At 39.3% G+C, this 16199-nt stretch overlaps 1 protein-coding gene across 3 annotated transcripts in view; it reads right to left on the bottom strand.

The window, feature by feature from the left end:
• The window catches only part of L (Lobe), a 103314-nt gene that overhangs the window by 34206 nt on the left and 52909 nt on the right, over positions 1–16199 (bottom strand). Inside the window, exon 1 of one of the 3 annotated variants that reach the window (XM_065487611.1) lies at positions 4753–4994. The exons of the other annotated variants lie outside the window; for them this stretch is intronic. Coding sequence (XP_065343683.1) covers positions 4753–4843 — 91 coding nt within the window. The 5' untranslated portion in view covers positions 4844–4994. Of the gene's footprint in view, positions 1–4752; positions 4995–16199 lie in introns of those variants that run through there. 3 annotated transcript variants of the gene reach the window in all.

Genomic DNA, 16199 nt, shown 5'->3' with positions numbered 1-16199 from the left:
ATTAAAAACTTCACGGCAGTTGATCTCTCGAAAATATCTACTTAAAATGCAAAATAAGTTTTGCGTCCAATTAAAACAGTTCTTGGTATCGTTTAATAATTTTTAACCAAGGGGTGATTGTTCAAACACTGAATGTTAGTGATTTTGACATGATTAAACGCTCAAAATAGTCGAATCATTTGATTAAAACAGGCAAAAAATGGATTTGTATTTTTTTTTAGATGGGATTGAAAAGGGGTTGACACCCCTAAACTGCTTTTGATAACTAGGGGAGGTCATAAAAAGTCGAACAGTGTGCAGTTTTTTATAAATCTGATGCTTAGAAGCTGAGATTTAGTGAAAAACGTGTTTAGTTCATAGGGGGTCGTAACCAAAATACATTGCGTCAATTAAATCTCAGATTCTAAGAGTCACAAATACAAAAACTGAACACCATTTGACTTTTCTTCACGTCCCGTAATGAGCTGAAGTGGTTTCAAAGTAAATAATCACTTATAACTCCGTTGCGCATTGAAGTCCAAAAAATATATTCCGTTTTTTAGGATTAAAAAAGGGGATTGAAGGTTTGGCACCCTTAGACTACTTTTTATCTATTTAGGGAAGAGGTTGAGACTAGTCCAGTGGTGTTCAGATTTTGCAAATCTGATGATTAGAAGCCGAGATTTGGTGAATAAAAGCTTTTTTCTTTTGCGTATTTAAAAAAGTTGTTCTTCCTTATCTCGGGTTCTAAGAGTCACGTATAGGAAAAACACATACCATTTCACTCGTATTTACGCCGCACGATGATCTGAAGTGGTTTCAGGAGGACAAACATAAAATTCCACTGCGCAGTGAAGTGAAAACAACAAAAAATTCTAAAAGTTTACGTTTTTAGGGTTCAAAAGCAAAAAGGGCAATGAAGGGTTGGCACCCTTAGACTGTATTATGGCTATCTAGGAAAGGGTGAGATTAGTCTATTGATGTGCGGTTTTAGAAAATCTGACAGTTATTAAGAAGGTGAGATTCGGACGTAAAATTTAACGTCTCTACTTTGGTCATCCTAGCAGAGATTAAGTCTATTTACTTCTTGTTCCTTTATGTACAATTCATTGTCATCTGCTACTTCACCGTAAAATTCTTTGACTTCCTTGAGTCATATAGCAGAACGATTAGGAAAGCGGGGGAGACGTACCCCCGTACCAATAATGTCCCTGGCAGCTGAGGTGGCGGAAGCAAAGCTCCAAAGAGTAAAATTATCCGCCTGTATTCGTAATTCAAAAGTCCAGAGGGAGTTTTGCCTGTATAACTTTTATTTCTTGGTCGTCAATTGTTCGATCTTCGCGACCGATTTTCCAGCCTATAGCACAGATGTGTAAAAAATTTAAAACCTGTGCAAACACTATTGTAGTGGATTTTTTTTCTTAATAAAAAATTATGAAAAATGCGATTCAAGATTTTAGACCAACTTTTCTGCTCTACAAAATGGCAATGTCAAAACTAACAAAATCGGTGGCTTTGGTTTTATAGGGCCGAGTTATGGCACACAAAAAAAATAATCAAAAAGTAGAACTTGCCGCCGCTCTGGGAGACTTTGGTCTCCACATGCAGTTAATCCGTTGATGGTTAAAAAGGCGTGTGAGTTGCGTTTCTTCAGCAAAGCGGAGGGCGATGATGAAGATAAGTTGGCGAATAAGTGGTGGCGTAAATTAATTTACATTTGGCGCGTATGAGCGTGAGCACCAACAAGTCATTTCCCGTCTCATTCTTGTGCTCTGTGCGCGCACAGGGTCAACAGCGGGGTCGTCAAATTTTTACTGCCGCCACGGTGCCGACGCGAATTGAAACAATGCCTTGTTTGAAAAGACGCACTCGCAGAAGAGGGGTAGCACGCGCAATGAATGAGCGAAACTCGGCGTTTAATGGCGCTACAGAGATGAAGCTCTTAATTGAGCTCAACTTGTTGGTGTTGCAGTGCTAAAAATAGCCAGACTGTCAGATTATATATCGCATAAAGGACACATTCATTTTAATTTCCTCGTTTTGCATGGGACTGCGAAAACACCACAATGCGAAATCAAGCGTGGGTTGTCACGGTTTTCTAATTAGGACGGGAAAATGTCAATCATTAGGAATTATAATGCAAAAAAACCTGGAAAATGCTTGTTGCCAATGCATAAACTCATCTCTTAGGATTCAGTTAAAGCCTAAATTGACCTAAGAAGCACTGCAATTTTTTGGGAAAATTGGCTGGAAAGTTACCGTGCTTTTCAAATGGCAATGGCTGTCTTCTTACTTGAAATCCGATTTTATTTCAAAACCAAGAGTTTCCCCAATAAGTGGCATACACAATTGGACAGATCTCGACGAGAGGAATCGGAATATGCCAAGAAAATGTGTTCAAGCACTGTAAATTTTGGAGGAAATTGGCAAAATTTGAATTTCCACTGTAGGAAGGTCCTTTTTTAAAATTGCAAATTGTTGAACAAATTTTTTATCGATCAAAAGTTTATGGCATCCAACAATTCAAATAATTTTCAATTATTGTTGCCCTGTATCATTCCAACTTTAAGGTTTAAATAATTTATTTTCGCGCTTTAAATTAAAATCCCAATCAAAAAGTAAGAGTACAGGAACATTTTTGTACTTTTCAAGATTATTTTTGAACCTGGCAAAAATTTATTGCAGTTGAAACGCTCGACGCTCGACCATACATCACAATTATGAGAGTTTTATGAATATATGTATAAGCTGTCCGGCGCGCGGGATCAGTTTCCTATTAAAAGCAGACAGCATTCCTTCCGGAAATTATGAGACAAGCGCGGCGGCAAAAATAAGCAACAAGCTGTCAATATTAGCAGCATTCTCGGCGTTAAATGAGGTGAAAAGTGTTCTTGGCTACACGCACTTTATAAGCGAGTGGGAAAATTATGCATTTGCGCGCGAGTAGGGAAGGGAGATGCCAGCGAGTGATGCAATTCGATATTATAGGTGTTGCGGCGAGCGTTGTCGTGTATAATCAATGATTAATGTTTATTTTTCGCATTGAAACGCGACGCGAGTTTAATTGCGTATGGTGGCAATGCGAAAACCATTTTTCGCCTCCTCGACTGCGCCGACATTAATTCCGACGACAGTTTGCACTTTTATCTCTCGGCCGCGCGTGCACTTTGGTGTGTGTCGGAAGGAAAAATAACAACGCCAGTGTGTTTGAGCAGGTCGGCATCCTCATCTGTTGCAAACTGGTTTGCATGACTCTTGCGTACGCACTGCTATGCCAAAAATTCGCCTCGCCGCGCGCGTTACAACCGAAGCAGCATCAGTTTTGCCCGAGTGCTCGACTTGAGTATTACTAAGATAAGTGCGTTTAAAATCCTACAAAACGAGCCATTACGCTGGTTTGAATATTCTGTGATGTCTCATCGTCATTTTAAAATGCATTTATCAATCATTTTAGATTTTTTTGTTACCAAAATTCAAGCTCTGATAAAAAATTTACTTAAAAACACATGCCGTTTATTCTGAAAATCATAACCAGCTTGTAAAAATTTACCTAGTTTGGATACTTAAATCATTTACTTATTTTTTTTAATTTAAACAATAGTTATGTTGATTTAATGTGCATTAAAATAATAATGATTTATTAATAGCATATTGAGTGTTGTATTGAAGTATAAATTCAAACGAAATTTTGTTCATTGTTTGTACAGTAAAAATATATATTTCATACTTCGCAGGCTGTCATTATAATAATATCCGAATTGATAAAAAATCATATTACACAATCTTGATATTAAAATGTCAGAATGGAAGATTATTATTTAATAAAGAATGAAGTCAAAGCATTTTGTGTATTAATTTTTGAAAACCTCAAAATTACGGAAAAAGGCAGAGATCAATGTGATAAATTAAAAAATGCATCAAGCTGAACCGAAAAAAATAAAAATCAAGTTCAAATAAAGCGTTCAGCTCACCCGATCAAAATAATATTGTTTCAATTTCAATGCAGTTCATTTTTACGTTTTTATGAATTTCACTGTGAAAGAGAATATTTATTCTATATAATACTTATTGATTTCTACATTCGTGGGATTAATTTCCTGCACATGGAGATGGTTTGTCCTCCTCGTATCTATTCGCGGAATTTAAGGACTTGTTTTTGAACATTGAAATTTCAAAAATGCAAATAGTTGAGATGGTTAAATAGTTAAATTTTTATCCGATCTATACATCGATTTCTCAATAAACGTATATTGCTCACAGTGTCTTTTTAGTTGGTTTTAGTTACCCAATCTTTTACTTAATAATTCTGACAAAATTTATCGGTTTTCTTCGTTTTTGAAAGAACCCTATATTGTTATTAAAACACGACGTTGATTGCCGCCTTAACCAATCCGTCTTACAGAAAATTTGATAGCAATCTTTTGTATACCTTTGCTTTGCAATACTCTCTAAAAGAAAAAACTAAATATTTCCCAGCTCGGCGTTTATATATTTTTGTGAGGAAATGAGCTCAAAAGTAAAGAATTTTTTACTATAAAATCACGTATTATTTCACAATTTTGGGAATTTTTAGTCCAAACTCGCACACCATTGGATAGATCGCAAAAATCTGAAATTTTCCTGTTCCTCGATCCTGATTAATAGAGCGATAAACCGTTGCTAAATTCCACAAAAAAAATATAAACTGCTTGCAATTGTGAAGAAAGCAAAATTTTCTCGATTAACATTTTTCTACTTTTTTACACAATTATTTGAAAATAAAATCGGTCCTACCTCTCAAATCATGCGACGAAGTGTTCTCTTTGTTGGACTGGATTTTCTCGATGAGGAGTTCGAGTTTGCTGCTGTTGCCCTTAAACAACATTGCAGCGCGGCGAGCACATGCTAGTGGGAAGGAGCGGTCTCGAGTGCCTCGGCGGAGCGAAGCGAGTGATCGTGCGAGTGCATGTCTCCAGGGTTCACCCTTGGTGAGCTCCCTCGGCGACCACCGCTCATTGGGTGGGAAGAGGGGGTGCCGCGCCGGATGGTGCTCTCTCCATCTCGACACAGAGCCTCCATGGGATTAATGGGAGGAGCTTCGCGCCAGAGCAAAGAGGCGGTCGGTCCGTCGGTCGGTCCGTCGCTTGCTCTCTACGCGATCGCGACACAACCGCTCTCGCTACGCGCACAGCAAATTTAATGCTCATTCCAAAGTCACTATGCACTGGACCCCTGCCTTTCGCCTTTGTTCCGTGTAGGGATGCTGCTCCCTACTGTTCTTCGCTTTCAACCCCCCTGCAGTGATTGAGTGACTTGTTTTTGGTGTGGGTTTTTCCCTTCTGCGCTCTGATGGGTTGTGTGTGGCTTTTGGCCTTTTTTCCTTTAATAAGACGTGTTGACAATGGGCTCGATGGGGGATTGGCGCGAAATGAATTTTAATAGCAGCCAATTATTAATTCCTGTTCTTTTCGAAGCTCGTGCGTTTCAATTTTGAGAAATTTAAAATACGACGTAGTTTATATTTTTTCTGAATTCCTTATTAATAAAAGCGGATTTCTGGATTGACGAGTGGTTTTTAAGGTTTTGATCGGCATTTTGACAGTGAAACAGCAACAGTTGCGAATTTGGGCGTTGAAATCTCCAAAAATGCTGGAAAATTGTCGATGACAGGTGTTTGAATCACCTCAATCAGATCTTTTCGATTGCCTAGCATGTATAGGAAGTATCACGCTTTGTTTCAGAGCAAGTTAAGCTGACGAGATGATTATTATTAAGAATGTTTGGGTCGCTGAAATTAATTCATAATTGACCTATTGATTTTTGTCCGTCAGACCCCAAAACCTACTTGCAGTGCAAAATTCATGCCTCAGTTTCAGCTTAAAGAGGAAATCAGGTCATCGAAAACAATCACGAGAAATAAAAAAGTGAAGAAATCTCTCCACTTCCCTAAAACAAAAACATCATATATTTAAAAAAATTCAAGCCCTCTGAAAATCCACCATTGGAAGGAAATGTGAAATCGACGAATGTTTTGATGTTAAAAAGGACAAATAACTGTGCGGCTAAAAGCAAGACTTTCTTCAGGGCGTTCGATGAAATCGTGGTATTTCTTTTTAACAAAAAAGAGCTAGACAAATTGTTTGGCAAAAAAAGTACGGGCAGTTAAGGGAATATCAGAAACAAAGTCAACAAAAGCGTGCGGACGTCTTGCTGTGTATGAGATTTACTCCTTTGAGAGACACCTGTACTATTACTTCTTGTTAATATTATCATAAAACTGCCATAACACAATAATTAAATTAATGCATCAACCACGATCAAATCAGTCAGTGAGTAATATTAATTTCTGGACACTAGCTTGCAATTACCTGAGCGAAATCAAAAGATCTCTTAAAGTTTCAATTCAATTATTATCTCTTTATAGAGACTTCAATGTTATTAACTAAACCAGAATGAAGTGTAGATTGTAAATATATTTAGTTTTATTGTTCATATACATATGGGAATAATTTCTCTAGTGTGTGAACCCCGAGTGCGGTGGTTTGCCTGTTCAGTCTTGATTTTTCTTGCATTCTCGCGTCATGTATGGTACGAGTAATACATTACTGTCAAAGCACACAAAGGTGGTTGGCAGATGCAAAGGAAAAGTCTGACCAGCGAGCTATACCTATTTAATTTTGGACCTTTTTCTTCCCAACCCAAATATATGTGCATGGGCAAAACACCCTCGGGAGGGTGCTGCGTTGCAAGCTCATCTCTCCTTATACATGCTTGGGACTTGGATCAATTGAGAAGATAGCATTTCAACTCTTACAAATTGCGCTACAGCGTTGTTAAAATTATCAGAATTAAATTAATTTGTGCAGTCTAGATTGCCAAAAATTATTATCTTGATATCAACAAGAGATTGTTGTAGTTTATATTTTATTATTTAAAGTCGCATTATTTTTAGGCCAGCGCCCTGAAAAGACCCTCACTTAGGACGAAACCCTGATGCCATATTTTCCCCCATTTTTAGGGTACAGGAATTTTATAAAGTAGAGATGCTAGAGAATGCTAGGATTAGAGAAATCTGTCGCTCGGGGCATGGTCTAAACATGTGACAATATAACAACTCCAGGCGGATACCTGGTGCCCTGCAGATGAGCAGGGCCATCTTTCCACCAAGGTCTTTTATTGAAATGCCACAAACATTAATCCCCTAAATCTGCTGGAAAGGTGCGAAAACAGCAAGTGGCCCCTCCCATGCCAACCTTATTTGAGGCTATTTGAGCATTATTTCGACAAACCACACCTTTTTCTCATCTCTGACAATGGCCAATAATACACACAATAATAAGACACTCCTGAGGATGGCTTATTGTAGTGCTGATGGTGTTATAACCTGTGTGCCCATGCGCACTGCAAGCTTAGTGATAAAACGATTATTTCTAATCTATCAGCCGAGCGTTAAGCATAGCTATTGTAAACGCTAAATGGGAACTGAAGTGCATTCAAACAAAAAGTGAGACAAACATTTCTTGCCAAATACTGACATGATAGACTGATTTTATTTTTCCCTCTGTTATCAATACAAAAAATGCTTTGTTATATTTTTGTTGTGTTGCAGCGACGAGGTTAAGTAATCCTTTGAGCGCGAACAATTGGAACCCGACTATAGGGGTGAGAAATTTGTCTTATTTTCTTTTGATGTTTTAATGTGTTGCTTTATTCGTTTATTGCTCAAACTATTTATTTGTTTTGAATTTTAATCTCCTAGTTAAGAAATCTTGTTCTCAATGATATTTCTGTTACTCAAATTATTTATGAAATGTATATATTTCCACAGTTAAATTCTGTCTACCTGTCTAAATAAAGTCATCGCTCAAACACGAATTGTTGGGAAGTCTAAATTCCACGCAGCCTATATCCTCTTTATTGCACCCCCAGTGTTCTGGATGTATGGGGCACAGTTGCCCTGCTGATCTGTAATAAACCATTTTTTAATCCCAGAAAAATTTGGTGCTTCTCGCACGCCTCGAAAGAAGAATATTATTATATTTAAAACTTAAATCACGCAGTGTGTCTTAATTCAAAATGTCAATGAATCGATCTACGTGTATTCTAGTTCGCTGACCTTGCCTGTGAGAATTCCTGGGTGTGAATTAATTAATTGCATTCGTGTCGTTCTTTTGACCAACCCATTTATCGGGGTAAGAATAGTTGTTTTAATTATTTGTTTATTTTCTGTGATGTACCGGAAGGTGAAATGCCTCCAGGCTTAACAATGTGAGCCAACGGGTTGGTCGATCGTTTTTACAACGACCTATAGCTGATTAGATTTTTATTTTTAAATTTCCAGTGGACATTGGATCCTTTTAACTATTCTTACTCCAACTGAGACACCGAGCAAAGAGGCTGCTTCCTCGTAAAGCCGACCTTTTGCGCGGCTCTTTCTTCTTAAGTTCACGAGCGACAAAAAAGGCTTGTCAGATGAATTAATTAAATGGACATCACGCGAGATAATGAGGTTGTAATGACACACGATCGGCACTCTGCAGCTCTATTTGCATGCAGTGGAAAGCACACGGTCTGACCCCTGACCCCACGCGCCGCAACAAGTGTGTGTGTGTGTGTGTGTGTGTGTGCATACAGAGCGCGCACTTGTGTACAGGAGTGCGGTCACAATAAAATTAACGACGAGATGTCCGTCGGTTCTGACCTGGCGGCGCACTCACACTTCCGGATGCGGATGAAAATGTGTGTAAAATTGTAAACACGAGTGATTTGCGTCAGGCTCCTTTACTGCCGCACGGCTGCTGATAAATTGGCATTATTATTGTTATTATGTTGCGCATTTCTTGGCGCTCTGCTCGTCCCGCATTTGCATATTATGCATGCTTGGATCGGATTCAGAAATATATACATATACACGTAAGTGTCGCGCATACTTGCTGTTGGCCAATCCTTTGAGATGGTGGGCAGCGATTATTAGCGAGGAAAAGGGCGGCAAATTGAAATTAATTGGCCCGGCTTGTATATTATGCACACAAGGAAGAGCTGAGAGTGAGGCAATGCCACACAAATAAATGCGATCATGTGTGATATTTGACGCGAATTAATACGTGCACTGAGGAATGACACGCTACTGACTCGCTAAGCAATACAATGAAATCAGTTTAATGTATACCGAGAGCAGGATGAAGATGAAGAGAAGCAGTTCATGCCCTTTAGCGTGGTTTAATGTGCTTTAATTCGTTACTGCTGCGTAGCAGCAGTGTAAAAACTCCGCGGAAGCGATTAAATTATAAATTTAATTATCAGTAGAGGAGGTGAAGGAAGGCTAAACAGGCTGCAGCTGAATTTTGACTTTGAGTCGGCAGCTTAAATTTTTGTTGGCGGCTGGCACGGCTGACTAAAATTTAAAAGGTCTGGAGGCCAATTTTTCTCTGGCCCTTTTCCATTTTTTTATTTTACTTTTTGATCGGTGGCTGGTGGCTGACCACGTGACCAAAAATTAGCCAGCTGGCAAACGCATATTGTCATCACCTGTTGTCAGATTTGAACACCAATGAGCAAGCCTTGCGCAACTGGAAAGGATAGTTTGATTGAAGGTCGCAAACCAGGAAAATTTCATTAATACCTCGTTGAAAAAGTCGTCTCTTTATTTTTGCCTATAGCCTATACTTTAACGGCTGTCAGCTGCATCCCAATTTCATGGAACAAATTTTTATCGGGGCACTGAATGAGTTTTCACTAGTTTGCGCATCCATCTCAAAAGAGGGGAACCGATTAAAAAATAAAAAAGGGTTGCAGTTGAGAGCTGAAAACGCTAGGCATAAATTATAAAATGACGAATTTTTCAACGAGGTGTGACCAAATGGAATCTGATTTAATAAATAAATAACATGCAGGTGTGAATTCCAGAAAATATTTGGACATCTCTTTTACGCAATTAATAAAAAGCAGAGACGCAGTATTATGAAAAATATCATAAATAAAACATCATTGTTATGGCTACTCTTGTAAATCAGATAAGTGCGTCGCGGTGATAAATGTGAATGGAGCTGCACGTCAACGGTGCTTAATGACATCCGATAAATTTCCATATATATGAACAAACCTGGCAACAAACGGGACATTTTACCAAGATTTTCGCATCGAAAACGTTTTACGTATTCCACAAATCAAACAAATTGCGGTCGCGACGTGTCCGATTTTGTGCGGGAAAAGTGCGCGCATCAAAATAATAAGGAACGTGATATGCGGACAGGCGGGCAAAGAGGAAATCATAAATATCGACTCGAATTGATGGCACCGGTGCAGACGCATACACGGGACGTCAATTAGAGGTCAGCAGCAGTCTGCGCGCGGAGAAGAGGAAAAGCTGTGACAGAGCAAGGGGGCGACAGATGAGCATAAATTGATACTCTGTGCGGGCATTAAACACGGCGTAAGAGTGCAATAAGTGTCAATAAGTGTGCACACGCGGCATAAACTGTGTACCTACATATAAACCTATAAAATAAAATAGTGGCCATATAGCAAGCAGCGCGCAGCGTCCGCCCTGATCCTTGTGTGCATCTTTTTCCACTCTCGCTCGTTCGTTCGCTTTTTAATCCGTGCTGTGTGTGTTGATATTTATTAAAATAACGCGCACGACAGCTGCAGCTAGCGTGTGTGTGTGTGTTTTCATCTGGAGATGCATGGGCGTCGCAGCAGCTCTCGCAGTCTCGGCACTTTTTTTCCACTTGCCGAGCAGCCACAAGGTCTCCCACGGCTCGTCAACTGCTTTTCTCCGAGGTGGCCGCACCACCGCTCCGCGTCTCGCTCCTCAGCATGTGGTCTGCTTGGTGCTCGCATCCATTCAATCACTCACGACGCGCCACCGCGTATATAATCGTAATCACAAACGAGGGTGTGAAAAACCGAAACGATTCTTTTACACTAAAATTTATAAAATCGGGTTTTAAGTGCAATGCATTTGTTACTAATTTAACAATAGACTGAACTAAAACACAAAATATCTAGGTTTTTACATAAAAAAGGTTTTTGAAACATTTTAAAAATAAACAATGACAAGTACAAGGGCTAATTTTGCTGATTTTTTTAAAAAATAAATTGATAAACTATTGTTATTTGTATTAAAATATTTAAATTTATGAATATTTTTGTTTGGGGTTGATGAGGGTGGGTGCGTACAACCATTTTAGGCTGATTTCAAACATTTAAAGCCATAGCTGCAATTACTGCATGTAAAATAAATTAATTAGGGTGGATGAGGGATGAAAAGGGTGGGGGTTGCCACTCTGGAACCTTTATGGCTCGTCAGGGGGCATCAAGACGAGTTCAATGGTACTCAGGTTTTGAAATTCTGACCACCAGAAGCCGAGATCTCGCGTTCAGAAGATATTTTGATTTTTGACCCGAAACTGGGATTTGACCTTTGACCTAAAATATCTCAAAAACTAAAAATATCAGCGTCACAAAAATTTCAGGGTAGATTGATGTTGAAATTTGCAACATTTTTTACATCTTTAAAACTTAAAAAATTGCTTTTTCCAAATTTGATTTGAATTTGAAACTCAAAATTGAAAATTAATTACCATGACCTTTGACCTAGTAAAATTCTTTCTGTACAAAAGTTGCTAGGCATGAGAAGTTACTTCAAATGAAGTTTGGTTCAACTTGATTCTGTGAAATGGTCGATTGTAATTAAAAAAATATGGTTTGAAAATTTTACTGAACATTTTAATTTAGACGAGGAATTGATTTCAAATATTGCTTAATCCGCCAAAATTATAATTCGTTAGTTTCCTGCTTTTTATTTTTAAGTTTAGTGGGGAACAAAACAAAATATTTTCATTTTGAATCCGTGCATGGAGACATTTTTGTCGAGAGTTCAAGGCCAGAAAGGCACTTGGCCCATTAGTGGAGTGTTTTAATTTCGCTGGTGGTGTGTTGTCTCGCTCGAGATTCTGCAGGTCCAGATGCGCGCGCGATTGTGCCCGCTTCGCGTTCTCAAGCGGCGGCGTCTCTTTCTTTTCCTCCGCGTGTTTTTCACTCTCTCAAACGAGCGAGCGAGCAGGCGAGAAACAAAAAACGTGTCATCCGCTGGTGTATATTTATCCGCGTGTATATAAAATGCCGAGTGATGAGTCAATGTGTGGGTCTATATACGTTGTGATGTGATCTCATTAGCTCCACAACCACGCACCCCCAGCAAAGATTCTCCGCGCCTCGACCGCACTACAACACACACACGCACTATAATAGTAACAAACACATGTCTCCGCGTGACGTGGCATTTTTCTTCTTGCGTGTGCATCGTGCTAGAAGGCTTAAAAACCAATTCGAATGTTATGCATATATGTAAAATTCTTGGATTAATCAATTTGTTGGCACACAAAGAATTGAAGGTACGCTATAGTTTTAATAAATTTCAAACCAATATTCAAAGCAATGTGCCCTGAGTGCCCAGATGGCCTCCAAAGGGTCGAATTCTGGAAATTCTTTACTTGGCCGTTCCAACGGTGAGCAGATCTTGCAATTCGAACCATTGCAGAGCCCGTCATCAGGTTACAATTAGTAAAAGTGGCCACACTTTTGCGAATTGACTGATTTCGAGGACTACCCTGACCCTGACGCCAGGGTTTGATTTCTTACCTGCTCTGATGGTCTACTCTGCCCCCAACGAAGGTATAAATCAACCGATCGTGCAATTTTCATTTACTAAATTTTCACCTGAACTAAAAAACCTTTGAGACCATCTGTTTCCCGGAAACTAAAAGTTTCACCGCATCCTGAAAATTTCTAGGCATGTTAAATTCATCCAGGGCAATATTTAGAACAATACGAAAGGTCTTGTATTGGAGGTGTTGCAACAAATGTATCAAATTTGAAAAAAAATAATTTAAAACTTGTTAGCATCTTTTGGAAAAGTTTGATGATGTCGCGCCTTCCCGCCACAACTATATCGTAACAATTAATTTGCATTAAACTCGCATCGCTAGGTGGCAGTGTAAAAATATGCCATATAAAAGCGCTGCACCCTTTAATGCACCTTTAACCTCGCTCGACAGCAGTCGAAACTAAAATGCTCTCTGGCCGCAGGGTCGAGATTTCGTGGGATCTGAACTTCGGGGTAAAAATTTATCTAACGGTTATAATTGTTTGATAATGTTAATGTCGTCCAGTTTGATTATTTGCTGTTCACCAGCAGATGGCACCACCGTATACTTTCGTAATTAATTTAGTTTTAAGGCACTTCCGTAGCGATTTCAGACTCCATCCTGCCTGCTGTGCATTCTTCACTTAAAATGCTTTCTTTTTACGAGCTGAAAACCAAAATCGGTTAAAACAATCGCCGTAGAATCATGAAAAACTATTTTTATTAAATATAAAATCTTTTCCAACGTTTTTACCCCACAATGGAAGCTTCGAGAGGCTAATTTTCCCCAAATTTCGCCCGGATTTACCGGAAAACCGGCCGTCAAACTTCGTTAATCGGACATTCTAACAAACAGCCGAAAATTCGTGGAAATGCGCCCAAATTTTGATTTAAATAGCATCAAAAGTGCTATACAAAATAAAACTTTCCCACATAGTTCATGCTTGATATTTTTTTTCTTTAAATTCCTTCGCAAACACGAAAAGCTCAAGTCTCCCAGCATAAACCGCTTCAAGCAACAATAACCTCTATTGACAATTCACTCATGAACAATTTTGGACTGCGGCATGAATGAAAATCGCGTATTTTCCCAGCGGTGCGACGCAAAGAAAGAAAAAAAGCGGCGGCACAATAGCAAATGATGGCGTGATGAGCCGTGGTAATCTCTGTGCAGACAGAAAGGGTGTTAAATCGGTGATCCTATGGGAAAGTGCATGTGTATCTCTCGGGCGGTCAGAGCGAGCATTCGTGTCTAATGGGTGACGACGGGCCGCGCGGAGAGCTAGTCGCTGCTGCAGCTCGCCGGTGGCACGGTCAAACGCGGTGGAACTAAACTCTGGAGAAAAAAAAATCAACACTTGTTGCCACAACAAACATGCGGCCGGCCGATCGGCCGGCGTGTGTATTTATTTACTGTGTGGTGTGCACAAAGCCCCGCGGCGAGCACCGCACCACCGTGAGCGCAGCGCGCCACATGGAAAAATCGGCTTTTTACGCTGCCGTTCGTTGGCCATGCCTCATTTTTTCGCCGCCGCCGTAGCCGCAGCCGTGTGCTTTATTTTACTCCTTTCAATGAGAAAAAGATGGACGGCCGCGCACTTTTGTCTGTTGATTTTCAGTCTCACGCTGCGCGACTCGCCTCTCCTCCATCCGTCGTCGGGGTGACTAATTTTTGTGCCGTGCAGGTGCATTCCGCTCAGGTGCTCTCCGCGCGGAAATTTTGCACCGCGGATTTGCTTCAGCCGTCTTTTAGCTCTTTAATCAGCAGCAAAGCACCTGCCGATTGAGACGTGCCGTTTCATTTGTTTCAAAGAAAGTTTGTGCCCTAATTTAAATTATTATCTTCTGATCCTTCGAAATCGGGCCAAAGAGTTTAAAACTCGATAAAATTAAATCTATAGAATTGCGCTTCTCGTGGAGAAAAAATTAGAAACGACCCCAAAAGTTAATTTAATAAGCAGTTCCCGCACATTCTAGCGTAAACTAAGTTCATATCAATTTTGCTCCTATTACTGTCTGATAAGCGATTCTCACTCAATCTTCCGCCTTTCACTGACCGATTCATCTCCGCGCCCAATGGTTATGTCGCCTACTCGCTCTCGGCCGCAGGGAGATAACAGTTGTGCGTATTCTAGAAATAATATATTTATGCAGATGTATTTTGTATTAATAACTATAGACGGGAGCACACGGGTTAAATAACTTCTGTTGTGATAACTCATATTTATTGTAATATTTGACTCACTATAATTCTATTGCGTATCTTTTTTTGTTTATAAAACTTGTCCTTTTGTTATAATGAATTTATATAATGCTATACAGTCCATAATGCTACGCTCATCAATAAACGATAGACAAAAGGAATTTATACGCTTTGGCTCCAACAACCCTCAAACTAAAAAATTCCGCAAGTCTCAGCCATGACCACCATGACCTCGTATAGCCATAATTAATTATTTTCAATAATATTTCATTCAAATCCGCTCGAAATCCGCGCAGTAAATGCCCTTTTTAAAAACAGTTTGATTTTCAGGGTTCGAAAAACAAAAAACTTCGTTTTTTTTCAACTTTGACCTAGATTTTGTCAAAACTGAGTATAAAAACATGCTACCGTTTTTTATATGTTATTGCCACACGTGTATGAGCCACATTATAGGCTATTTAAGATTTATGCAATTTTATCTTAGGGTATTTAAATTTTTTGGAAAAAATCAACCTGATTTTTGTGCCCAAGGGTAATTCGTTTGACATCAAAAGTAAAAGATTTTCCTTAATTAATTTTCTTAAAAAAAATACGCACTTAAAAAAAATACGCACTTAAAAAAACGCAAATTTTTAGCCCCTGTGAATTAAAATAATTTTGACCAATTTTTTTGGGTGAGAGAGCAGGACTTTTAGGGCAACCCCTCCAGCAAATTTCATCCAAATACCAATGGAGTGACCAAAGTCTTTGTTTTAAACCTTTATTAATATAAAAATAAGTGAATTTAAAAAACATTTAACGTGAAAAATCTGAAATACAATCATCTAGAATTGAGTAATTAAATTACAACGATCATCAGACTTAATGTGTGAGTCACAAACATGTAAACCAAGCAAAAAATCAATTTGGCTGGCACGAGTTTTTGCATACGAATGAACGAGCTCATTAGTCAAATAAATTTAAGAGCGCTCTCTCGCAATAATATTCGCGACGATGAGCCGCCGCGCTCTCGGTTTCTAACAAGCAGAAGCAGGGCTCGCATTCACTGTTTAATGCTTTTTGTGCCGCGCGCAGTTAGATTTCATCGCGCGGCTGCTGAGAATGGTTTATGTGTACAAGAGAGAGTTGACGACCGTCGGCGATAAAAAGCGGCAAAAAAGAGCACCAAAGTCGCAGCAGAGATGCGCGCAGCATCCGTCTCGCCGCTATGCATTCTCAACTTCACGATTTGTACACCAATGCAGTCAGCAGGTGCTTCATATTTTACTTTTACTTTAAATACAATCTAAAAATTGGGTTATAAAAGCGGAAAAGGCTTAAGTTTGCATGACAATCAAGCGGCTGTTTACTGTTGAAAACTGCGGGAAACTAAAAAAAGCCTGTTGCGCT

The sequence above is a fragment of the Cloeon dipterum genome, chromosome 4 (genome assembly GCF_949628265.1).
Source record: "Cloeon dipterum chromosome 4, ieCloDipt1.1, whole genome shotgun sequence".
Lineage (NCBI taxonomy): Eukaryota > Metazoa > Arthropoda > Insecta > Ephemeroptera > Baetidae > Cloeon > Cloeon dipterum.
The sequence above is the reverse complement of the archived record's forward strand: the minus strand, read 5'-3'. Positions and strand labels throughout refer to the sequence as shown.